Raw genomic sequence first — 25,540 nt, forward strand, 5'->3', positions numbered from 1 at the left:
GCACACTTTGTTTTTGGTCCCTAGGGATTTCTTGATTTTTCTAGCTAACTCAACAATGCATTTAAATGAAGATGTGTTCAATTTTATCAGCATATCCAAGAACTTTGTAATAGAGGTGTTTAGGATATATATGCCACGTAGTGTTCCTCACATACATCTTGAAAAGGTCATTCAGCTTGCAGTGTGTGGAACAGTATGGAGAGAAGAAACACACAGAAGCAGAGACCTATAAAGACTATTATAGAAATGTAGACAAAAGAGGACAATACCTTGAAGCAGATTGGTGGTGGCACACATAGAAATAGATGGATCTGAGAAATACTTAGTAAGTAAAATCGATAGGGTTTCAGATATCCAAGAAGAGATATATAGTGGGAAGTTTTTATAAGATTCAGGAGCTCTGAGGCTCTCCCATAGTTGCAAAGAAGATTTGGGAAAAAACTGGAAACTGAATTCACAGATGTAGATGCTTGGGAGAAAGTGCAGAATGGCAAGAGAAGATCCTAGGACCCCGATTTGAGGAATATCAACACTTTAAGACCTTAGAGGAGGTGGAACAAGCAACGGAGACTGAATAAAGCTAGGCAAAAGACCCAAGAGAGAGTGTGACTTTCACTGAGGCGGAGAAATGGACATTTCCAAAGGGAGGGAGGAGTCAGCAAGTGTCCGATGATACAGAAGTTAAGAAAAATGACTGAAAGGTAGGCATAAGTTTTGGTGATGCATGAGAAATTGGTAGTCTTGGAGAGAGGGGCAATAAATGATAAAGGAGAAGCTAGATGGATATGAAGTGGGAAGTAGAAAATGGACACCAGTCTTAAGTTTGGCTATGAAGGTGAAGAGTAAAATAGGACATTAGCAGAGAAAGAAGAGAGCTGGAGAAGAGTTAAATCAAGGGGAACTTAAGAACGTTTAAACGCCGGTAGGAATGAGGGAGCTCCCACTGTGGCTCAGCAGGTTAAGAACCTGACTAGTGTCCATGAGGTTGAAGATTCCATCCGTGGCTTTGCTCAGTGGGTTAAGGATCCCGCCTTGCAGCAAGCTGTGGTGTAGGTCTCAGATGCCGCTCAGATCTGCCCCATGCTGTGGCTGTGGCCTAAGGTGCCATTCGACCCCTAGCTTGGGAACTTCCACAGATACTTTAGGTGCTGCCTGAAAAAGAAAAAAATGCCTATGGGAAGGAGCCAGAATGGAGAAGAAAGGTAAAATAATAGGCCAGGTAGAAAGAAATCCATTGTACTGCTGGATGGATTCTCCCGGACTACTGATTCACCTGACTGAATGGACAACCAGAATTCGGCAGCTGGAGCAGCTTCGGGTTTTAAGTCGGTTTTTTTTTCCTACACTAAAACCTCCCCTCCTCAGCCTCCTCCCCATCTTTCCCCGCCCCCTCCATCTATTTCCCTTTCCCCGCCTCCCTTGCTGTGGTCCCTGCCACCCGTTGCAATGAAATGTACAGCCTTCTCCACGAACCCTTCCGGGTCGCCACGCCCAGTCTCAATTCTGCCCGTCCCACTATTGGAGCGCGCTTCCCGAAGAACGCATGCGCAAAAAAGGCTGTCGCGGAGTCCTCGGGGAGGCCAGAGGCTAACTCTTGCGCAGGCGCGTTAGGTCCCGGTCGCTATGCGGGTTCTAGTGGGTAAGGGAGGGCGGGAAGGGGAAGGGGGAGTGGGAGGAGGCAGGTTTGTAAGAGGAAGATGTAGCCAGAGGGTGAGTCTGAGAGAGAGCTCTGTCTCGCATACAGGCAGCCTGACCTTGGCTTCTAAGCCCTAGAAGTCCAATCTCCCTAAGTCCTGTGACCCTTATTACTTCTGCATCATGGGGCGGGGAGGGCGACAAGTAGGGGTTAATCCTGGAGTCAGATGGGAGGGTAGCAGAGGAGGGAGTCACATGCGGGGGGCCTGGGGAGGCTAATCGCTTCGCATTTTCTGATCAGGTGGCGGGTCAGGCTTCATTGGGACTGCCCTAACCCAAATGCTGAAGGCCAAAGGCCACAAAGTGACGTTGGTCTCCCGAAAGCCAGGGCTAGATCGGATCACGTGGGTATGTCCAGCCTCTGGAAGCATGAGGGGAAGGCCTGGTTTGGTGGAGCGAGTCGAGGCCTCGCCGGCAATGTGTGCTTTCTCTAACAGGATGAGCTGGCTTCCTCGGGGCTGCCCCCCTGCGATGCCGCTGTCAACCTGGCAGGAGAAAACATCCTCAACCCCCTCCGAAGGTCAGCCGGGCCCTGAAGCTGACATCCTTGAGAACTGAGAGAGAAGAGGGCCAACTCTGATGAGGTCCTGTGAGCCGTGGAGAAGGGGACTGCCAGACTGAGAACTCCCCCCAGTTCCAGGACTGCGCATTTCCCCACTCCTACCCCTCCACACCCACCTGCCCTTCTTCCCACTCAGCCCGTCCAACTTAGTCCTCACTTGTAACTCAGGATGCCCAAAATAGACGTGCCTTTTCCCTTCATAGGAGAGATTGACCATTTCTCTAAGGGGCAATGCAGGGCTTTGCTAGAAATGGATATGGATGGGAAAGAGAGGGAAGGGTGTGCGCATGTATTAAGAGGCGTTTTATTTCCCCTGTTTTCTCTTGCAGGTGGAATGAAGCTTTCCAAAAAGAGGTTATCAGCAGCCGCTTGGAGACCACGCACATGATGGCTACAGCCATTGCCAAGGCCCCACAACCTCCCCAGGCCTGGGTCTTAGTCACAGGCGTAGGTATGCCCCAAGTTACCAACCCTTTAGACCAGCCAGGGAAAGAGGGGTGCACAGTGAGGAGTGGCTCAGGCCTGAGTGCTGGTCTTTTCCAAGCACAGGAACTACCTGCCCTTGATCCATGCATATTTCTTCTAGCATTTGTGTACTTTCATGAGAAATGGAGACCCTCAAAGAAAGAGGGGGGAGTGGCACTGTTCCCAGTGCCAGGAAAAATCCCACCTACCTCCAAGTCCCTTGTTTCTCACAGCACAGTTCTTTAGAAACAGAATTCTTGATTCTTGTATTTCAACTTTGGGACCAAATAATATATACCAGCCACTAGTCTAAGTATTTTTCACATATTTAATTTATAAAAATTATTATTATGCAGATTAGTATGTAAGATGCCAAAGTTCTGCCCAGAGAGGTTTTGTAATTTGCCCAAAATCAGAGTTAACACATGATGGAGCTCAGATTAAAACTCAGGCAGCCTGGCACCCAGGTCTTTGTTCTTAGCTTCTACACTCTGGCAGCCTCAGCTTAGTCCTAGAAGGAAAGACAAGAGCTCCACAGCAGGTACAGGTCAGCTCATGGAGAAGCTCAAGGGAAAAACATCCATGGCTCTGTCTTCCCATGGGGAGAAGCCAAGGGCCAAAGAGGGTGAAGCCAAGGGGAGCTTGACTGCAAAAGGCCAGGTGGGCCCAAGGACGCCTAGGGCAAACAAGTGCTGTTCCACCGGCAGCTTACTACCAGCCCAGCCTGACTGCGGAGTACGATGAGGACAGCCCAGGAGGGGATTTTGACTTTTTCTCCAACCTCGTCACCAAATGGGAAGCTGCAGCCAGGCTTCCTGGAGATTCAACACGCCAAGTGGTGGTGCGTTCCGGTGAGAACCAGAGGCCTGGGTGTCAAACAGGATTGGAATGTCTTCTCTGGGCTGGGAGGTGGGGGGATGTGGGGATAAGGGAGCTGAGCTTACAGAAGGGGCCCCCACTTCTGGCTAACCTACAGATGGGAGGATGGGACATCCCAAAGAGAACCACACCCCTCACCTGCTACACAGCGAGGTCAACTTGGGGAAGGAGTGAGGAAGGGGAAGTGGAGAGGAAGAATGGGGCTGCCTGGAGGCTGAGGGCCCTCTCTGTCCTTCTTGCCTGCTCTAGGGGTTGTGCTGGGCCGAGGGGGTGGCGCCATCGGTCACATGCTGCTGCCCTTCCGCCTGGGCCTGGGGGGCCCCATTGGCTCAGGCCACCAGTTCTTCCCCTGGATTCACATTGGGGACTTAGCTGGAATCCTGGTCCATGCCCTTGAAGCAAGCCACGTGCAGGGGGTCCTGAACGGAGTGGCTCCAGCCTCTGCCACTACGAATGCTGAGTTTGCCCGGGCCTTGGGTGCAGCCCTGGGCCGCCCAGCCTTCATCCCTTTCCCCAGCACTGTGGTACGAGCTATCTTTGGGCAGGAACGAGCCATCATGCTGCTGGAGGGCCAGAAGGTAGTCCCGCGGCGGACGCTGGCTGCTGGCTACCAGTATTCCTTCCCAGAGCTGGGGGTCGCCTTGAAGGAAATCATAGCCTGAGTGGGGAGGCTCCAGGCAGGGCTCCAGGCCTGCACTCAGCAGAAGCTACCTGGTCAGAGATGGCACAAGCTCAGGTTCTCCTCTACTTGAGACCTGAAACCATCTGCTGCTTAGGGAATCCTCCTTCTTTCTCGTTGTCTTGTTGCCACACCTTATTTAACTGAGAGGCTGCCCACCTTTTCAAGGTTGCACTCTCATCAGGTAAGGACTGTAACCTCTTAAACTCCTTGTAAATTCCAACTTTGGTTTTGCTGTTTGTCCTGTTCCTGCCCCATTTCTCCTTCTTGCTGTATAGAGAATGTTCTGCAGTTTAGGCAATAAAGACACATTATCTCACTACTTTCACCTCACCTCTTTGGCCTAGATTCTCCTGAAATTTATTTCAAGGAATGTCATCCTAAATGACCCTTTCCTTTACATGGGGTTTTGAAAGTTATAATGGATAAACATCTCCCTTCTTGATCCCTCCATTGCCAAAAGAGCTGGCAACAGATTTTTTTTTCATTTTTTAAAGTTATTGAAGTATAGTTGTTTTACAATGTTGTGATCATTTCTGCTGTACAACAAAGTGATTTGTTTATACATATACACACATCCATTCTCTTCGAGATTTTTCTCCCACCCAACAAATTTGAGGCATGAGGTTATGACAAAGGTAGAAATGAAGAGACAAGAGGAATTGTGATCCATTTCCGGTGGGCTGTGGTCACCTAGCATACTTGTTCACACAATGCCCTTAGGGTGCCAGCAGAGGAAAAGATGAGGCCCAAGTCTAAGACAGCCTTCATTCAGTCTGTCACTGGACAGCAGTGAGTTGATAAAGCAGTCACATGCTGGTCCCAGTTCATCAAGCTGCAGCAAGACGAAGCTGTCCAGAGCTTAGGACTATCAGAAGCGAAGGATTGCCTCCTACCTGATCGGGGCCACTTTGGTCAACCATGGTCCCTAGCACAAAAGGGCAGAAAATACCCCGAGCCCATACACCCCCACCAGCACTGAAAGTGAGAGGTACAAGGGACCTATCCAAAACTACAAACTCCACCCTATCAGGGAAAAAAAGGCTTCCTCAAGAACCCTTTCCCTTTTTTCGACCCCGATGTCTGCCACAGTTTAACCAGAAGTAGTTCCCCTAGCCCCCAATTCAGGCCATATTAACCAATCTCTTTTCTTCTGAGGGGACTATGGGTTGTCTTTGAATCATTGTCACCACCTCGACTGGCCTCACTCCAACACACCTGCTCCCAGCCAGGTGAGTGTCGTGTAGCAGTGTTCATGACCAACGGGGAAGACACTGGGACCCAGGGAGCTCTATCACTCAGCTCCACGTGCTAGCTGCTGATAACAAGGATCTGGGGTGATGTCAACTCCCTGTGCTGCTCAGGGAGCAGGAGTCAGAGCCTTAAAAAGGACCATGTCCAGGGATTTGCTGCAGGGCCCAGACTGCACAGAACCTAGGGGCACCTGTCCTACATCTTTATGTGGTCTTGGACTCTTGAGGAAGTTGACTGGCTCAGTACTGTTCCTGAGGGAATGACCGGCCTCAAAGCTAAAAGTCACCAAAAAGCATATCGGGCTGCACCAGAGGAAGGACTGACTAATACTGTCCTCGGATGGATGGGCTGCCTTGGAGGTAGTAGACTCCCTGGCATAGGAGGACTTCAAGCACATACAGGACAATGACTTATAGGAATCAAGGTGGAGAGGGAAAGTCCTGATGTGACAGCAGTTGGTCTGGTAGCCAGTCAAGTACCTTCTGACTGATACTTCAGTTTTCGTTTTTCAGATTGGTTCCTCTAGATACAACCTCTGCAAACCCTCCCATCCACATCCACATCCACACACACACACACACACACACACACACACACACACACACACACACACACGTAGAAGCGGGTGATCGCTTTAGGCAACATTTGTGTACTGTAGAAAAAACAAGGGTCAGGTCTCATGAACACTGTCCTCTCAGAGCATGACTTAATCAGTTTGGTGACTGTTCAATGCTGGAGCTCATGCATTAACCTGGGACTGGGGACTTTCTGACACATTCGTTGAACTGTAAACAAGCACTTGAATGCAACAAGAGAGCTGCCATTGATAGGAACGAACCCTGAGAGTATTCCAGAAATGCAAACAGTCAACCCTAACTAATTGTTTTGTAAATGTGGATTTAGAGGGGTTGCTCAAAAGGAGTGCAGCCATTATAGGGCACATTTTACTGAGGATGCAGTGTTAAAATCTAGGGCACAGGCCCTGGAGACAGAGGACCCTCAGCGCTCTGAAAGTGAGGTTTTGGTTAGGAAGCCTGTGTAACCCACAGACTGACACCTGAGACTTGGTCCAAGTACCTTTCCTCCAAGGAGTTTTCCTCCACATTCTCTTCTCTCCTTCAAACAGGCATTTTTACCCCCGACTTATAGGCAGAAGTAAAGACCAAGATCAGTCAAAGTCACAGACAGGCACAGCTGAGACCAGAAGCCAAAGTCTCCCCCTGCCTTCTCCACCAGCTCCCCCCTGACCCACAGTAACCCAGAACACCAGCCTTTCGAGGGCCCAGCATTCCCTTCGATGTACCCAGGAGCCCAGCCAGGCCTGGGAGGCGTCCTGTCCTCTGGCCATCAGAGCATCAGCCAGGAGGAGGAAAGGCTTAGCTTCCTTGCCACCTGTTCTACATTCCTCTCCGACCCATCCTAGCCTCCATCTCCAGCTCGGCATGGAGGAGGGCCCAGCAGTCCTAATCTCTGGGACATACCCTTTCCAGCAGCCCCCACTCCCTACAGAAACCCTGCATAATGCATGGTTGAGAAGTTAAGGCTGAGCAGAACCTCCTAAGAGCTGGTTGAGGTCCTCACTCAAGATGATATCAGGTCACTTTATGGACCTGTCCCCCAAAGCGCCCCCAGCAAGAGCATTCCCCCAACATGAATGTTCTTCCTCAGTGTTTCCCTGACCCAAAACACTAACTCAGGGTGGGTCTGGGTTAGGCTCTGAGCAGCAGAGGGAGCCTCACAGAATGAGCTGAGCTGGGCGGGGCTGGAGCTGATGGGGTGGCAGTCACTCAGACAGGTAAGGCTCAAAAATTGAGACTGAGCAGGGCCTCGGAGAGCTGGTTGATGTCCCGGCAGTATGGCTCTCGCTGCAGGATGAAGTCCACCTTGTGATCCTGGCCCCAAAATACCTCCAGCAGTTGGCGCCGGAGCCGCTCTGTCTCCCGTGTCTTCCGAAGGCCACCACTGCCTTTTTCTTCTTCTTTTTTCCCCTGCTGCTGATTGCCATGTTCTGCAAAGCCCCTGGCAGAATGCTGAGCCTTAGAAGATCCCTGTGCCCTGGGAAAAAGCAGACAGAACAGGAAGAGTTGATGAGCATCCTGGAGGGAAGTTATGAGCCAGTGGACCTCCCAGCCCTCCACTCCCAGTTAACTACCCTGCCTAGTACTGGCTCCAGCGAGCAACCCTAGAGTTCCAGAAACTGACCACTGAGTGGCACTATCAACCCACTTCTGAAGGGAAGGTGAGCCTGCCACTATCTAGTTCCAGTCTAATACAGTAATCACTTTCTGTCCAGCAGAGGGCGTGCTCAATGCAACTGCCTCTAAGTAAAAGCAACCATCTTCCAAATAACTCCATCCAACACACTGATGAGGGAAAACAGGAAGCAGGGGCTTCCCTCTCAGCCAGGACGTCTGCGTCAGGATTCCTTGGGAAGCAGTTAAAGGGCAAGTCCAAGGCAACCTGCACTATTACAGGAGAAAACTGGCCAAAAGACCGAGGTCATTCTTCCCTCAATTCTCCAGGCCTACAAGGCCCCTGCAGAGCAAGGACCAAGCCTGGGGGCTGCCTGGGAGAGTTTTGGGCATTACCTGACCGGCTTTTTCAGGAACTCATCCAGTGTGGGGCCATTTCGCCCCAGTGGGTCATCAGGCACCATGAAGAGGTTTCCCACGAAGGTGAAGGGCAGCAGACTAGATGGGCACAAAGAAGTGTGGTCACAGAGGGGCTCTTGCCCACCTCCCAGACAGCTAAGACCAACACCACCAGAAGCTGCCGGCTACCATCCTTCACAAAGCAATGGCAGCCCCTTCCCAGAGTCCTCACCCGCTGGCAGAGCAGAGCTGGTTTTAGAGAAAGGTCTGAGTCCGTGCCCTATTCTCAGGGGAGGGCTCCCTCACCGCTCTCTGATGATTGCCATCCACTTCTCTGACTCCTCTGCCAGGTCCCGGAACTGGTCATTGGAGACAATGATCCCATCTGTCTCTTCGGCCAGCTTCACCATGAACCTGTCTCAAAAACCACAGCAGCCATATTGGAATTCTCCAAGGTCCCAACCGCAAAGAGCACTATTGACTCCCATGACCCACTTCTGGTGACGGAGATCCAGCCCCCTCACCTTGACCCCTCACCAGCCACCAGGTGACTGACTGGATACAGGCAACATGAGTTAGAAAGGAAACAAAGATGAATCCATCATGGTCGGCCAATAGCATCCACTCCAGTCACCACAATCCTCCACCCAACACTTCGTGGCTTGTTAGTACCATACAGAAAGACCTGTCTTCTTCTATGCTACCCCACCAATTAGTCACAAACCCATCATGCTCCTCCTCCAAAAAGCCTTCACCTCTGCCCCCTTCCTTACCAGCCCACTACTACCACCTTAGCTATTCGGACTTTGCAACTGAGGTGATACTGCATAGCCTCCTGATAAGAGAGTTCCCTGCCCCCAGCCACTTACCACCCTCTAGTCTCTCCTGTCCTCCCCCAAGAGAACATGCTCTTCCTCTACACAAAAGTCTTCTTCCACACGTGCCCTTTATCTACCGAATACTTCCACAAGCCCAGGCCTGGCAACCAAGGCCTTCTAGATCCCAGCTCCAAGCAACCCTTATGGCCTTCTCTCCCCAAACTCTCAGCTTCTGCCAAAATCAGTAATCAGATTACACTCTGTTCTCCAAACATGCTCTGTGCTGTCTGACTTCCATGTTTCTCAAACTACTCCCTCCATCTGGAAGGTGCTTCCCAAACCTCACTGATGAACAGAATCACCAGGAGAACTTCAAAAAAAAAAAAAAAAAAAAATAGATGCCTGGGCCCCACTTTAGCAATTCTGATTCCACAGAACTGGGGTAGAATTCATGAGGGGAGTCCTTAAAAACAGGTTTAGAAACCAAAAGATCCAACACATCCCACGTTCTTCTCAATGAACAAAAAAACTCTCAAATCCTCCCCTCCCCACAAAACCCCAGCCAGAAGGGGGACCCCTTCCCTCCTAATTCCATACTGTTTGATTTATAGTTGCTTTGGGCTCTTTAAAGTCAAGAATCAGGTCTTCCCTGATTCCCTGCATTCCTGCCTCCCTCAGCAGACCACGCACCTAGTACTGAGCGGGCAGTTGGTATCTGAAAGACGATCTGGTACAAAGGGGACTAGTAACCAGGCTTACATGTAACAGATGTCTGGTTCTGAGTTTCTGTCTGGCAAACAAATCAAGGACATGACATGTAAATGTATATGGTATCATATAATGTACAAAAGGTTTGTTTGTTTTTTTTAATGTAGAATCTTACTATTTATTTATGTATTTGCTTTTTAGGGCCATACCATGGCATATGGAGGTTCCCAGGCTAGGGGTCCAGTCAAAGCTACAGCTGCCGGCCACAGCCACAGCCACAGCAATGCCAGATCCAAGCCACGTCTGTGACCTACACCATAGCTAATGGTAATGCTGGATCCTTAACCCACTGAGCAAGGCCAGGGATCAAACCGGCAACCTCATGGTTCCTAGTTGGATTTGTTTCCGCTGCGCCATAGCGGGAACTACAAAAGGTATTTTCAAATTAAGCATATTTTACTACCACCATCTACATCACATGTTGTTCCCCAGGATTTGGTAGGCCCGTGCTACATGTCACTGTGTTATTTACTGTAACCAGTTAAAATTCCAGATTCATATTGTGCCGTCTGCCTACCAGGACCTATACAACTGTACAGACACGTAACTTCAAAATTTATTACCACTGACTCAACCTTCAGGTTTAATTCTGTGTCAGAGCTATCGTGTAAAAAGGGTTCCACATCTGGGATAACCTGTGGAATCTAGATATAAAACAGAATAGCATCAGGTGAATGTGAACTGTCTTTTTGTAGAGTTACAATTTACCTGTTGGGGAATAAAAGTTAAGTATTTGAAAAGACAAAATATGTAATCACTAGTGTTCACAAACTAGTTTTGTTTGTGGTTTTTTTTTGTTTTTTTTTTTTTTGGTTTGGTTGGTTTTTTGGCCACATCCATGACATGCAGGTCTCAGGCCAGGGATCGAACCCATGCTACAGCAGTGGCCCAAGCCACAGCAATGATAGTGCTGGATCCTTAACCACTAGGCCACCAGGGAACTCCCAGAAACTAGTTTTTAATTTAAAACTGAAAGTCCTGGAGAGTAAAGAACTTCTCATTGTAAAATTTTTGTTTGTTTGTTTGTTTGTTTAGGGCCACACTCAAGGCATATGGAGGTTCTCAGGCTAGGGGTTGAATCGGAGCTACAGCTGCTGGTCTATGCCACCGCCACACCAGATCTGAGCCGGATCCTTAACCCACTGAATGAGGCCAGAGATCGAACCCGCAACCTCATGGTTCCTAGTCAGACTCACTTCCGCTGCGCCACAACAGGAACTCCATCATTGTAAATTTCTTAAAGTGGTTAATTAGCTTTTAAAATCTGCCCATCTCCCCACACCACAGTGTATACTAGGGAAGGAATGTGCCCTGTGTTTTTCATTTAAATCATCTAGCAGCTTAAGTTCTCATTTTCCCTGGCCACTTCGTAGCTTTTTCCAAGAGTTAACCACTCTGACCCTCGGTCTCCATTTCTGTATGATAGAGGTAAGACTCCGCCACACTTGATCAGGTCCATGAAAATCTAAGGAATATCACCATCTTCCTGCCTAGCAACTTGAGTGAGGCAAGCCCATACCTTAGCTTCTTTGGACATTCATGAGGAGAATGAACGAATGGAAGAGGACCCTGAGACAAAGAGGTTAATCCACTGAGAGACTGGTCCACAGTCAGTCAGTGACTGCAACTTAGGACTCAAATTCAGATCTTCAAATTCTAAGTCCAGTGATCTTTCACTGTATCTTTTATTATACCATGTTTTGTACAGTCTTATTACAAAAGATTGTGGATGGATTGTGTTTCTTCATTTGTCATTATTTTGATCATTTACTCTGGGTTTCCCAGAAAGTGGGGAATTTCTCTATGTGTTCAGACATCTAGATTATAAGAGGCATTTTTCAGCTATCCATGTCATCAGTTTTCCCATCTTTCCATTAAACCAGTATTTTCCTTTTTTTTTCTTTTTTTTCTTTCTTTTTTTTTTTTTTTTTTTTTTTTGTCTTTTCTAGGTTCCCAGGCTAGGGGTCTAATTGGAACTGTAGCCGCTGGCCTATGCCAGAGCCATAGCAATGCCAGATCTGAGCCACGTCTGTGACCTACACCACAGCTCACAGCAACGCCGGATCCTTAACCCACTGAGCAAGGCCGGGGATCAAACCCACAACCTCATGGTTCCTAGTCAGATTCGTTAACCACTGAGCCATGACGGGAATTCCTAAACCAGTATTTTCTAAATGGTAAGGCCCTATATAAATACGAGGCACTGTTTAGTTTGATGAGTAAAAAATGAAGGGTGCATGGGCAAATACAGTTGTCCACTGGCCAGCTCATCCTGCCTACAGTCACAGAGGCTGGCCCTTTTCCCACGACTCAGGTCTATGGACAGTGTGAAGGGTCAGGAGCCTCTGTTGTCTCTCATTCAGTCTCCCATTGGGCTCCTTGGATCTGGAGCCTGTGGCCAAGAGAGAAGCGAGTACCTGTCGTCATAGGAGGAGATCCTCTTGCCATCCAAGACCCGGGAGGGAGTGAGGGAGAGCAGGCTGAGGGAATACAGCTTGTGCAGGAAATGACCCTCTAAAGAAAGAGAGGCGCATAATGGGGTTATCTTCAAGGTGGAAGCGGGACCCATCCCCGGACACAAAAGACCAGGCCCAACTCACCTCTGACCTTGGAGTCCTTACTGAAGCGCCACTGAGGCACAAAGACGGTGATGTCTCGGTGGCCTCGGTCCCAGAAGTACTGCACAGCAATGGCAATGCCCCGGCTGGAGAAGTAGTGCTGGAGGCCATGCCTGCAGTGGGAAGAGGTCAGCACTCTGGGGCCCCAGAGTGGGGGCACGGCAATCTGGCTGGATTGCACCCCCTGCTCAGCGCATATCCCCAAGGTGAACAAAACTGCTCGTTTCACCATCCCATCCCCTTCCCCAGGACTCTCAGCCCCACCAGGTACTCACACCATGGCCACGTTGCTGCCGTCGATGACAATATGGCGGAGGTCTGGTTGGCCCGGCACGTTGGCAAGGCACAGGGTGAAGGGGTCCTGGAGGGCCTCCTGGAAACGCTGCGTGCCGGTCACCAAGTTGCCCCCCCGGGTGCCTCGTTTCCATGGAGACCCCCGACCTCGAGCCACAACCTGCTGCTTGTCTGCCCTGTCCCCTCGGTCTCCACAGTGCCACGGGGGTTCAGGCGCAGGTGGGGGGCTGGGCACTCTGGGCGGTGAGGCTTTCCCATTATGGAGCCGCTGGAGGAGGGAGGCTCCCCTGGGCTGAGCTGCCTTCTGACAGGGGCCCTGGGCACCAGGAGGCTCACCCTGGACCCAGAACCTTCCCTTTTCCTGAGGTACCCCCTCCTTCCCCAGGGCCTTCCCCTTCAGGGGCGCTGCCTGCCCTGCCTCTCCTCCTCCTATCTGTGACCCAAAGGCCCCTTGTCTCTCCCAGGTCTCTTCCCTGGGAAGCTCCTTCCACCCCAAGTCCGTCTCCCTGGGAGCACCCTGCTTTTCTCTCTCCTTCTCCAGAGCATGTCTCTCGTCCCTTGACTCTCGCCACCCTGTTGGGCCTGTGTCCAGGGACTCCCTGCCTTCACTCAGGGGAGTCCTGACTTCCTGGTGCAATCCTGGGCTGCCCTGCTCCCAGGATGGGAATGCTTGGGGCCCCTGCCCCCTGGAGGCCTCCTGCACCAGGCTCAGCAGTTCCTCCTGGATGGCCAGGGGCAGCTGCAGCAGGGCCTCTGTGTAGGCATCCACCCGGGACTGCAGCAGGGCAGAGAAGTCTCTCAGAACTCCAGCACACTGAGAAGCTCCAGGGGACGGCCCTGGCAGAAACTCCCAGCTCAACCGCTCCACCAGCTCCTCCACTCGGCTCTGGACCATGACGAAGGCCTCAGTCAGGCCACTGACCATCAGAGAACCGGGTGCCCCAGGCACCAGATGGGCTGATGTGCTCCAGGCCAGGCAATCAAGGAAGAAGCCCTGGGCTCCTAGGAAGATGCAGTGCAGTTTGGGTGGGTAGTGGATTTCATTCTGCAGCTCCGGGTTGCAGAGACCCTTCAAGTACTCCTGGGGGAAGGAGAGAAAGAAGGAGACTGCTGGAATCCTAAGTGGCTCAATGGCCCATTGCTCTCCCCTGAGCTCCAGTTGACAGCCTAGGGCTGAAATTCCATTTAGAACTTGATTCAACTTAAGATACTGTTATAATTAATTGGTAAAAAAAAAAAAAAAAAAAAAAAAAGGCTGTCTCTTCCAAACATTTATGTGTGTGTATATGTGTGTTGTACATTTCCATCATAATGACCATCATTGCTAACTTTTACTGAACTGATGCTTTACATGCTTCATCTCATTCACAATAAATCCAGTGAGGTGGTTACTATTATTATTCACATTTTATAGATAAAGAAACTGAAACTAGGACCACAAGGATGGTATTTGGTGTTGGCGCCTTACAGGAAGCCCGGACTAATTCCAACAGAAGAAATGTGGCCTCCACCCCACAGTGAATTCCTTGGTGGGGCCTGCTGGCCCAACCAGATTATCTCTAACTTTCGAAGAGAACAAACTGATGCGAACTGAATTACTTATCCCCGAGCCCTAGCAGAACCTTTGTAGTAAGAGCAGAAATGAAACCAAAACTCCAGACAAATAGAGTCCGGAAGTCCCTCAGAGCTCAGGGCCAGTGAGACAAACAAGGAGTGGAGATCCTTCCCAGCCCCTCCTCTCTTCTGCCCTCACTGGGGGGCAAGGGGGAGAGGGAGTCCTGGTTCCCCCCTCCCCCCGGGGGGAGGCCTGGGGGGGGGAGGGTCAGGGAGAGGTGTTCACCTTGGCTCTGCTGGCGTTCTCCTTGGGGCCCTCCAGCTGCAGCCAGATGTGAGGGTTCTCGGGACAGTCCTTGGGGAGGACGCTCATCCCCACCCTGAAGATGCGTTCCACATGGGGCTGTTGCTCCCGCACCTTGTCCTCGGCCTCCGCAGACACGGCAAAGCGGTCAGGGGACGAGGAGCCAGCCCCCCAGGTAGGCATGGCTGCTTGGCCGCCCAGCCCTGTAAAGAGGGAAAGCAGCTCAGAGCCAGGATGTCCCTTCAACCCAAATCTTTGTTTCCTGGCCTACACCAGCTATCAACAGGTCCTCAGCCAGTTACCAAACTGGTAAACAACCCAGGCGGCAGCCAGCATTTCAGTCCACCTGGAGGGTAGGAAGGGGATGTCAGATTATCTGGACGCAAGGGCCTTCCTCCCGAAGACGAAGTCATGGATAAACAAGGCTGTCTCTCTGGGAGGGGTGTGTGGCCTCTGGAAAATGATAACCACAGCCGGGAGCAGGGTGGGGGGAATCCCGCTGGATCTGGAGGGCAGGAGTGGGACGGGTGACGAAAGAGCCCCTCTCCTCGGGGTCTCTGCGATCTCCCGGTCCAAGACGGCCTCTTAAAGACGAATCCTCACCAGGGCTTAAACTGGGCTGTCCTCTGGGGTCCCTTGTCAGCCATTTCCAAGGTTCTGGCCACTCCCACCCTTCGCCCTCCCTCCGCCGCCTGGTCCGCTGCACCCATCGGTCTCGCCACACTCCCCACGCGGGGCCCAGGGGCCGGGTTGGGCCCCGCCCCCGCAGCCGCTGGCGGCTGCCGCCCCCCGACTGCGCTCTGCACTGCGGCCTCTGGCTCCCGCGGTCCGGGCGCGGGGGAGAGCGCGCCTACCCGCCTCGCCGCCCTCTGCGGCCTCAGTCCCGCCGGCGCCGCTCGGTGCCCGCTGGCCCCAGCTTCGCCTGCGCCCCCGGCCCAGGGAAGAAGAGCTGGGGGCCCAAATCTGGGCGGGCCTTTCCGATTCCTCACCCAACGGGGACCTCTCTTCCCCACATCACGAACAGTTTTTTGAGTCACTTCCTGGCCCGGGGCGGAGCCAGCTCGGCCCCTCCCAGGGGCTAGGCCAGCCCTGAGCCCCAGCGCGCACCCGCTGGGACCAGCCGCAGGCTGCTCCTCGCCCCCGGGCCTGGCCCCGCCCCCGGCCTACCCGCCCCGCCCCGTCCCGTCCCGGGCCCGCCCACCCTCCCGCTCCAACTCCTAGACTCCCTGGGGGGTCAAGGTCTCCCGTTCCTCTGGGTTTTCAGCCGCTCCGCGCAGTTGTTTCTCAGGAATGAGGAACCACTCTTGGAGAGATGGAAGTGAAGGGGGCCTCGTCCCTTCGGATGAAGATATAGAAGACCAAGGAAAGGAAGAGACTGGCCCAGGGTCACGGAATAGTGCCCCTGTTCGCCTGCGCACTTTCCACCAAAACAGTTGTGGGGAAAACACTAGGATACTCCCTTTTCCAACAGTGGAAAAAATGCTGCTAAGCGGGCTGTTGATTTGTGAAGGATTTTAAAGAGGGGAGGAGTGAGCAGGAGGAAGGGGCTGTAGAATTGGTCTCACACATATGCACAAACACACACTCAGAATCTCACACAGTCACCCGTGTTCTTTGTCGCCCCAGTTCCAGCCTTCAGTGCTCTTGAGGGGGCTGCCCTGGGGATCTGGCTGAAGCCCTCCCATCTGGCTGCCTCATTTCTCCTCTCCCTCCCAGAGCCCAACTGCTGTCATTTTGTGCCCTGCCAAGGAGGAGGGACCTGCAGTGACAGCAGGAGAGGCAGGACAGAGTTGTGGGGCACGAGAGGGATGGAGATGCCAAGACCAGGTGACCATGAGTCCCAGAGAGAAGACTGAGAAGCAGGGTGAGGGGTGCTGAGAGTCTGTGGCAGAGGAGGGCAAAACCAAGGAGCAGAAAGAGGAGGCTTGGGGGTCACAGAGCCACTCAGCCATGCTGGGAGCAAAGCAACACTGGCCACCAGGTCCTCCACTCAGCCCTGGGCTGCCCTTGGCCCTGACTCTTCTGGTTCTCAGGGCCGGGTGGGCCCAAGAGGGGACAGAGCCAGTCCTCCTGGAAGGCGAGTGCCTGGTGGTCTGTGAGCCGGGCCGAGCTGCTGCAGGGGGTCCCGGGGGAGCAGCCCTGGGAGAAGCACCCCCTGGAAGAGTGGCATTTGCTGCAGTCCGAAGCCACCACCATGAGCCAGCAGGGGAAATCAGCAACGGCACGGGTGGAGCCATCTACTTCGACCAGGTAATCCCCCTCCCCTGCAAAGACCTGGAAGCACTGTCCAAGCCCGCTCTGCTGCTAAGGAAACAGCCCCTGCTGTGGCTGGTTGCCCCCAAGCCTGCTGCCCTTCTCCCTTCCCTTCACTCCCCCCATACCCTCCTTGACCTTTCTCACCATTTCTTTTGAACCCAGGCATTCCTCCTGTCCTGTCTGCTTGTCACCCCTTCCTTTCCTTACTCGCTGCCCCTTTCCCCAACCCCGTGGTTTCCCTGAGCCCCAGGCATCCCTGAGCCCTACTCAGCAGGGTCTGCTTCCCACAGGTCCTGGTGAACGAGGGCGGTGGCTTTGACCGAGCCTCAGGCTCCTTCGTGGCCCCTGTCCGAGGTGTCTACAGCTTCCGGTTCCATGTGGTGAAGGTGTACAACCGCCAAACTGTCCAGGTGACCTGAATACTAGGCCCTGTCCTATCTCCAACTCCTGGGGCGGAGGGCGGGGGGGTCAGGGTAAGAGGAGGGGAAATAAGTGGAGCCCAGCTGACCCCCAGGCAGACCTCCATTGACCTGTGTCCTGGGAGGCCAAGAGCAAGGGGGGAACGGACCTACCTAACAGAGCGTGTGATAGAGGTCCAGAGTCCAACATGGGCCACCCCGCAGCCCTCCCAGGTGGGTGCACTGTCCAGGTTCCCAGGTATTAGCGTGTCCCTCTGGGGCTGGAGAGAAGGGAGAAAGCCCTCAAGAGAGTGGGGTCCTGGGGCGAGGGGCAGGGACAGGTGCTAACTGGGCTTCCCTCTGCAGGTAAGCCTGATGCTGAACACATGGCCTGTCGTCTCGGCCTTTGCCAATGACCCAGACGTGACCCGGGAGGCAGCCACCAGTTCTGTGCTACTGCCCCTGGATCCTGGGGACCGGGTGTCTCTGCGCCTGCGTCGAGGGAACCTACTCGGTGGCTGGAAATATTCGAGCTTCTCTGGCTTCCTCATTTTCCCACTCTGAGGGCTGAAGCTTTTCAAAGACAGAAATCTAGCCCCTGACCTCTGCCCTCTACCCTTTCCTGCCCCAGAAGCAGTCTCTTTAGGGCAGGAGAAAGACTCCCTCTGGCTGCCTTTATTCCACTGCCTTGCATGGGACCCTGTGCCAAACATCCAAGGTGAGGAGTAGAGCTGCAGTGTCTTGGGACCTGTCCCTCTTACCCCACCCCCACAGTTGCCTCCCAGCCTCCCACTGCCTTGATTTCTGCCTGCAGCCCTAGAATCAGAGCAAGATTTTCCAGGGAGGGAGGCGTAGACTACTTTGCAGTCTCTGCTTCCTGTCCTCCACCCCCAACCCAGCTTCCCGCTCAGTGCTATTTGGGAACAGGTGGTACAGGTGAGCCTGACAGGCCCCTACAGGGGACCAGATGGACCAGCTTCAGCATATCCGGCAGGCTCCTTCCTGTGAGGAGTGCCAGCATCACAAATCATACTCAGAAGCTGAGCCAGCACTGCGAGGACTAGGGCCAGAGGCTTAGCCACCAGCAGATGCATGGTAAGGGCCACAGAGCAGCCCAGAGCCTGTAGCTGGTAAGGCAGGAAGGGGGCGTGCCCTCAGCCTGAACATGGTACACATTTTTTTGTGTACATTGGAGCCACCAGCAGATAGTGAACCCCAGGCATTTATCTGTGCCAGATCCCAGGTGGACTCTGCCCCTCACCTCCCCATCCAAGACATGGATATATGTTTGCTTTGGCAGAGAGCAGGTAAACAGAGCTTCCTTTGGCAGCTGGAGGTGGAGGCAGGTCACATGTGGGCAAGTATAGATCTCCAGGCCATGGAACACATCAATGCCTGTGGCCGCCTCCTAGAACTGCTCCATCTATGTAGTCGGAACTTTCATCACTCCATGCTCTCCCCATCACCTCCTTCCTCCCAGCTCTCTCAGTGACCTTCACTGTAGCTGTTCTACACTGACCTGCAACGTCTCCTCTTTCTCTTAATTTGTGCCGTCTTAGTCTCCTTCCTAAACTTCCTATTACCTTGGATGCCATGATTCATCCCTTCAGCCACTCTCCTGCCAGTATTAAAAAACTTGTGTCACCTCTCTGTCCCATTGGCCCAGCATGGATGAATCTATCAATAAAGTAATTAGAGAATGATGGTCAATGAGACCCTATAGGATCACTAGAGAGAGAAGATGCCATCACAATTGGGTTCAGGGGTTACAAGAGACCAGCAGGTATATGTTGTAGAGAAAATAAATGTAAATTCATATGTTAGAGTCAAATTTAAAAAAAAGGATTTGGTAGTACTTGAGTTAAAGAGGAAATACCAATGTGAGTTTGTGGTTTCCAAAAGAAATAACTTTTTCAAATTTTGTCACTAAAGTAGTGTAGGAACAACATCAGGAAAAATCTAATATGCATTCTTAGCACCTGGATCTTTGCCTCAACTATTATTCACCTTTAAAAGGACTCACGGTCCCTTGGAGAATAGCTCATCATAAATAACTCTAGGCTTGGAACATACTATTGAAGACAAAAATCAAAGATATTTTTTGAATGTAAGGGGTAGAGCTGAGAAGGCATTTCTTGGGCCACTCCTGCGGCATATGGAGGTTCCCAGGCTAGGGGTCGAATCGGAGCTGTAGCCGTTTGCCTACACCAGAGCCACAGCAACACAGGAACCGAGCCACATCTGCAACCTACACCAACGCCGGATCCTTAACCCACTGAGCAAGGCCACGGATCGAACCTGCAACCTCATGGTTCCTAGTCGGATTCGTTAACCACTGAGCCACGATGGGAACTCCAAAGAAACCATTTTAATAGACTTCCACAAACTGACATTTTATGACAATTGGATAATCAAAAGAAAAATGATATAGTTAATTGGAACAAGGTGATTTTTTTTGGCTGCACCCATGGCATGCAGAAGTTCCTGGGCCAGGGATCAAACCCTTGCCACAGCAATGACCCGAGCCATAGCAGTGACAAAGCTGGATCCTTAACCCACTGAGCTGCCAGGGAATTCCACAAGGTGAATTTTTAAAAGCCATGTCTCTGTTGTGATTTTCAAAAGGAAAAAGTAACTATACAATGTGCAAAAAGGTAGTTAATACACTGAGTGAAGAAGTATGACTATTATAGGATATTTTTTAATTAGTTTTGATAAGTAGAAGAGTATAAATATAGTAGATAATTTATCTATTCATAAAGTGCATTTATTTGTCTTTATCTGCATAAGTAGGAAGGGGTGGATCCAGAGAGCTGTGAGTAATTCCAGAAAAAGTTGGAACTGCACCAAAAATGAAAGAGACTGATTGGCACCATCAGGTCAAATAATACAACTAGGAAGAAAGTCCAACAACTTGTTACATGATGATAAATTAGTCAAACTTCCAGAAGCTAACTGCTCACTCCTTAAACTTGATCCTTCACTTCTTGGAAAAGGGAAACTTTATACTACTACCCTACTAATTACAAAGAGATTACAGTAACAGAAAAACCCAAAATAATAATGGCTTAAACAAGGTGGTAGGTTATTTCCCTCTCACACAGAAGAATCTGCAAACAAAGAGTCCAGGGAAGGATGGCAGTTTGATGATCATCAGCCTGGCTTTCTTTATTGCCACCTCCTGACCCAAGATAGCCCCAGCCATTGCATCAACCTTATAGCCCCAAGGAAGGAGGAGGGACTGGCACACCCATTTCCTTTTAAAGAAGCTTTCTGAAAGGTACACCCAACAGTTCTATTTGCATCTCAATGGCCCGAATTTAGTCCTAGCTGGCCACACCAGACAGTGGAGACAGGCTAGGGAATAAAGTCTTTATTCCAGGCAGCCACGCTCAGCTAAAAGTCAGAAGAAGAAAAGATTGGATATTGGGAAAAACAACAAGATTGAGGATGTTTGTAAAAATGCAAATGAGGTAGATAAATTTGAAAATAATGTCAGTAAAGTTATTGTATTAGCTTTCTATTGTTGCATAACAATTACCACAAAGTTACTGCCTTAACACAACTTTGACCTATTTAATATCTGTTTCTATAGGTCAGAAGTCCAGCAGAGCATGATTTGATTCTCTGCTTAGGGTTTCATTAGGTCAAAAGCAAGATGTAGGTAGTAGCCCTGCCTTCTTTACTGAAGTGGAAGAATGCCATTACATCAACCTTATAGCCCCCAGGAAGGAGGAGGGAAGGGCACACCCATTTCCCTCTTGGGTCAGGAGGTGGCAATCATGAATAAAGAATTCACTCAGCATTCATTTCCTTATGGTTGTAGGACTGAGTTTCCTGGCCTCCAGCCTTTGGGTCAATAGTGTCAGGCCAAGTCCTTCTAACAGTTTGAACCTCTCCAACCTAGCTTTCAGCCACATCTCTGACTTTTAAAATTCTCAAATTTAAGGTAATTAGATTGGGCCCACATGGATAAATCAGGATAATCTCTCTGTTTTGAGACCCATAACTTTAATTGCATATGAAAATGTCTCTTTACCATTAAACACAACATATTCGGTGGCTCCAGGGAGTGGGCATAGACATCTCTGGAACATCTGCATATCATAGTCCTTAGACCTAAAAATGACAGGAGATCCTGTTGTGGCTCACTAGGTTAAGAACCTGACTAGTATCCACGAGGATGTGGGTTCAATCCCTGGCCTCACTCAGTGGGTTAAAGTATTTGGCATTGCCACAAGCTGCCTTATAGTTCGCAGACAGGGCTCAGATCTGGCATTGCTGTGGCTGTGGTGCAGGGCAGCAGCTGCAGCTCCGATTGGTCCCCTGGCCTGGAAACTTCCATATGCCAAAGATTCAGCCAAAAAAAAAAAAAAAAACCCACAAAACTTAAAGACATCATTTTAAAAAAGAGGCATCCAGTTACATTACACTAATTCATGGAAATGAATGGAAAAGGTACTGGAAAATGAAAATTCCGGTGATATATAAGATAAGCACTGGCTCAGATATTCAACATCTTAAAAGGTAAAGCAGGTCCCAACCAAGAACTCATTGAGTAATAATTCAAAACCTCATCTACACTGAGATACTATTCATCTTTTGTCTATCCAGACTCAAAAATTGGTCTGAACTGAGATAGTGTCCTTCTCCTGGGTCTATAAACCCAATTTTATAGTAAGTGTAGGTGTCATATACTTTATAATCCTTGAAAGGCATGTGCTTTACCAAAAGATTTGATGCCTTTAGAGAAGCTGACATACTACCCTGATGACTCTATTGAAATGTGTAGGAGAATTTAAGTTTTCAGTCAATGTTTAAATGATCTGATTTGTAAAATGTGTAGATTTTGGCTCATTGGTTATATAAATGTTTAGACAATTTTTGCTTAAGCAGGTTTATGAAGCAAATGAGTTAAACAATAAATAAAGCACAGATGGTGGCTAGTGTTCCTCTCCAGGCACTAAAATCTCCTAGGACTTTGAGGAGCCTAAGAATAGAATCCAACTGTCGACCTTTCCTACACCCACGCCCTGGCAGCTGCTTTCTACAGAGAGAAGTCCGGCTGAAGCATTTGCTGCAGCTCTCAATCCATGGTCTCCAGCCACCCCTGGTCCTCAATCCTCCAGTCAATTCTTCTTTGCCAGCTTCTTTCCTCATTCTCCCTGGAATCCAACTGAAGCCTTCTGGTCTCTCAAACCTTTTACCCTCCAACTCTGCCCCCACTGCCAGCAGCAGGTACCTCACTTTCTGCTTCACCAAGAAAGCAGAAGCCCCAGGAGGACCCCTTCCCAATGGCACATCCAGAAACTCACCATCCTCCTCATCTCTCCTTCTTCGCATCTGGCTCAGTAGAAGCTGTGCCCTTTCTTCTGTCAAGGCAGCTATCTTCATCCACCAGCTGTGGATTTCATTTCCTGCAAACATATCCTTTTCCTTTCCTCTTCACCCTCCTGAATGTTCAGTGTCTCCCTCCCTCTCACTGCTTCTGTTTAGCAGTTAAATAGACTCAAGTCTCTTAGGTCTAGACGAGAAAAGGATGGTATGGCAATAGCGGTGGGTATATAGTTATCCTCAGCTTTATATGCCCCCGCAGCTAGTAGACATCACCTCTCCTCTCCTTTAGAGCCAAGTATCTATGCTTACCAGTTGCTCACCCCTTAAGTCAACGGTAGCCTCTGCTGCTCCACCTAAACTGCCCTCAACTGGTCACTCATGACTTCTGTGTCAGTCACCAATGTCACTATCATCCAGTCCTCTGTTACTCAGGCTCTCCCTAACATTTGACTCTGTTGTCCACTCCCTCCTTCTAGAAGCAACTCCCTGCCCCACCTGACTGCATGCTCTGGGTGCTCCCTCCATGTCTCTGCTCAGACCACATTCTTTTTTACGCTCCTGTACTGCTAAACATCTCCCAAATGTCAGTTTTCCTCAAGGTTCTGCCTTAGGATTCCTTTCGTCCTGACACAACCTCGAAAGTACGAATCTCCATCTGTGCTCTGACAATGACCACATTTTTGTCTCTATACAGGACCTCCCTCCTAAATCTCAGACTCCTACACTACCTATCCCACCTTAAAGTCAACCTGCTAAAATTAGTCTGTCCTCCCTAAATCCTGTCTTTCTCCCTTTCTCTGTGTTTAAAAAAGGAACATCCCTGTTGCCCAAGCAGAACCCCAGCCATCATCCTCGATTCCTCTCTGTCCAATCACTCACATCCACCAGGTCCATCCATTGTTTCCCATCCATCCTCTCTCAAATTACCCACATCTCAGAGTTCTTTGAATGCTTCCTAACCCGCACATTGACCTCCAGTTTTGCTTCTCTGAGTCCATTCTCCACACTGAGGTTGCCATAGTGACCTATTTGAATGAACTTCACTGCTAAACCCCTTAAGGGGATCCTGGGGGAGGGGGAGGGTCTAACATCAAATCTATCACTCTGAATGTACTTTTTTTGGGCCTTTGCAATCCAGCTGCTGCAATCTCCCCTGATTCATTTTTCACTACCTACAAGAGTGTGGAAACTTATGAAACAGCACCATTTATTAGCTGAGGGAAAATGGCACCCCTCATGTGTTGGGGGACTGTAGCTGGTGCATTAAATTAAGGATATGCAGAGTATGACTTGCTGAATGAGAAGGTACAAGCCACCACATGGGATCAGTGGGTAGCTCCCTCAGCATCTGAGCTCTCCATTTGAGGAAGTGAAAAACCCATGGTTGTTTTGATTGAAGGTGCAGTACACTCACACAAAGGAAGTGATGTCGTAAGACTTATTACTCACAGATCTCAGAAACCAGGAGGGAGGAGGGGAGGCAATGAACCAGGGGAAGGGCAGTCCTCCATCTCAGTTCATATGTACACAGGATAGCAAGAACTTATTACATGCAAGGTGGTTGGGTTGGAGGTCACTAACTTTATATGAACTCAACTCTAACTGATCTTTCTTTTTCCTTTTTTCTTTTTTCTTTTTCTTTTTTTTTTTTTTTTTTTTTTTTGCTGCACCCCATGACATGTGGAATTTCCTGGGCCAGGGATCAAACTTACGCCACAGCAGTGACCCAAGTCATAGCAATGACAACACCAGATCCTTTAACCACTAGGCCACCAGGGAGCCCTCTAAGCGGTCATTTTAAAAGGTGCCCCAGGTAAAGCAAAGCAGGAATTTGGGACAGGAGTCCTAAACTTGGATCCTTATCTAAATGTCCAGACCCTGGGTTCAAGTAGGGTTGTCGTACTGTAAAATACTTAAGTGGCAACTCAAAATAGCTGTCTTCTCATTATAGCTCAGAAATCGAGGGCATGGCATTCAAGTCAAACTCTATCAGGGCCAAGAGAATCATTCTTGGACCCAACTGAATGGGTCCTATCTCCCCTTAAAGTCAACCTGCTAAAATTAGTCTGTCCTCCCTAAATCAGGTTCTGTTTTAGTTTGTAAATCATCTTAGTCTGGACCAAATTGAAAGAGAAATCTTGATATACATTATATTAATGTATATTCATACATTAATAAAAGTTGAAAAGTCCATAGATTAGTGGGAGGAAAGTAACTCTAGCAACAAAATGACTACACTTGCATGAAAGGCAGTGAACGTGGTGGTGAAGAGGTGGACACTGGAGCCTCTGGCTTAACAGCCACCCATGACCTTCAGAGAGTTACACAACCTCTCTGTGCCTAATTTTCTTCCCCTATCAATGCATTATGTTTCTTTTTAGGGCCACACCTGCAGCATAGGGAGGTTCCCAGGTTAGGGGTTCAATTGGAGCTACAGCTGATGGCCTATGTCAGAGCCACAGCAACTCAGGATCTGAGCCTCATCACTCACAGCACTGCCGGATCCTTAACCCACTGAGCGAGGCCAGGGATGGAACCCACAACCTCATGGTTACTAATTGTATTCATTTCTGCTGAGCCACAATGGGAACTCCTCCCCTATAAATGCAAAGAAATACTGTATCTACCCCCACAGGGTTGGAAAGCACAGAGCAAGTACTCAATATAGGTAAGTTACTGTTACCATACAAATTAGGAAACAAAACTGGTGCCTGTCCAAAGGACTCTAGGACAATCTTTAAAAAGTAGGTAGGATTTTTGTTTTGTTTTATTGTGGCCACTTACCTGTTACAATGCTTCTCTCTTTCAGGCATATTCACTTTTACCTAGAAACAAAAGACATCATAAATGGCCAGTAAGAAAACATGGTATAGCAAAGCTTGGGGGGTCCCCATCTCAATAGACAGTTTGTGGGCTTTTATTGGGGGGGACAGTAAAGGAGAAAAGGTTAGCTTTGTTGCTTTGCCAGGCAAAGGGGGCCACAACAGGCTAATTCCCTAAAGACTGTGTCCCTACTTTGTGGGCTTTCTAACATGAGAATGAGATACAGTGTGGGACTTTCTTTTATT

General features: G+C 50.0%; 3 protein-coding genes across 15 annotated transcripts; 2 read left to right on the forward strand and 1 right to left on the reverse strand.

Annotated features, from left to right (window-relative positions):
* The first annotated feature begins 1,559 nt into the window (after window positions 1-1,559).
* On the forward strand, window positions 1,560-4,613 carry SDR39U1 (short chain dehydrogenase/reductase family 39U member 1). Of its 7 annotated transcripts, none has more exons than XM_084969072.1 (6): window positions 1,560-1,710; window positions 1,937-2,043; window positions 2,133-2,279; window positions 2,587-2,708; window positions 3,430-3,573; window positions 3,851-4,613. In XM_084969072.1, the coding sequence occupies exons 3-6, from the start codon at window positions 2,275-2,277 to the stop codon at window positions 4,261-4,263; spliced, it is 684 nt and encodes a 227-aa protein (XP_084825198.1). In that variant the 5' UTR covers window positions 1,560-1,710; window positions 1,937-2,043; window positions 2,133-2,274; the 3' UTR covers window positions 4,264-4,613. The 7 variants fall into 7 exon arrangements, with proteins under 7 accessions (XP_084825198.1, XP_003128589.1, XP_084825200.1 ...); XM_003128541.4 differs by having other exon boundaries at window positions 2,133-2,215; XM_084969074.1 differs by having other exon boundaries at window positions 2,133-2,215; window positions 3,430-3,563.
* KHNYN (KH and NYN domain containing) lies at window positions 4,604-22,773 on the reverse strand. Of its 7 annotated transcripts, none has more exons than XR_001297950.3 (8): window positions 22,451-22,773; window positions 14,464-14,684; window positions 12,605-13,704; window positions 12,312-12,442; window positions 12,129-12,225; window positions 8,358-8,539; window positions 8,123-8,224; window positions 4,604-7,589 (listed from the first exon to the last, which is right to left on the reverse strand). XR_001297950.3 is itself a non-coding variant. In XM_021099195.2 (8 exons), the coding sequence occupies exons 1-8, from the start codon at window positions 22,560-22,562 to the stop codon at window positions 7,337-7,339; spliced, it is 2,124 nt and encodes a 707-aa protein (XP_020954854.1). In that variant the 5' UTR covers window positions 22,563-22,773; the 3' UTR covers window positions 4,604-7,336. The 7 variants fall into 7 exon arrangements, 4 of the variants coding, with proteins under 4 accessions (XP_020954854.1, XP_084825196.1, XP_001927174.3 ...); XR_014810767.1 differs by lacking the exon at window positions 22,451-22,773 and adding an exon at window positions 15,336-15,511; XR_014810768.1 differs by lacking the exon at window positions 22,451-22,773 and adding an exon at window positions 15,085-15,140.
* On the forward strand, window positions 16,327-18,839 carry CBLN3 (cerebellin 3 precursor). The gene is given in 3 exon segments (NM_001112680.1): window positions 16,327-16,731; window positions 17,028-17,147; window positions 17,502-18,839. Coding segments are annotated over 3 exon segments (618 nt in total). The 5' UTR covers window positions 16,327-16,431; the 3' UTR covers window positions 17,700-18,839.
* Window positions 22,774-25,540: the final 2,767 nt, after the last annotated feature.

The sequence above is a fragment of the Sus scrofa genome, chromosome 7 (genome assembly GCF_054392235.1).
Source record: "Sus scrofa isolate SSC_HxYL_T2T_F1_AM1 chromosome 7, Sscrofa_HxYL_maternal_Yorkshire_Landrace_v2.0, whole genome shotgun sequence".
NCBI lineage: Eukaryota > Metazoa > Chordata > Mammalia > Artiodactyla > Suidae > Sus > Sus scrofa.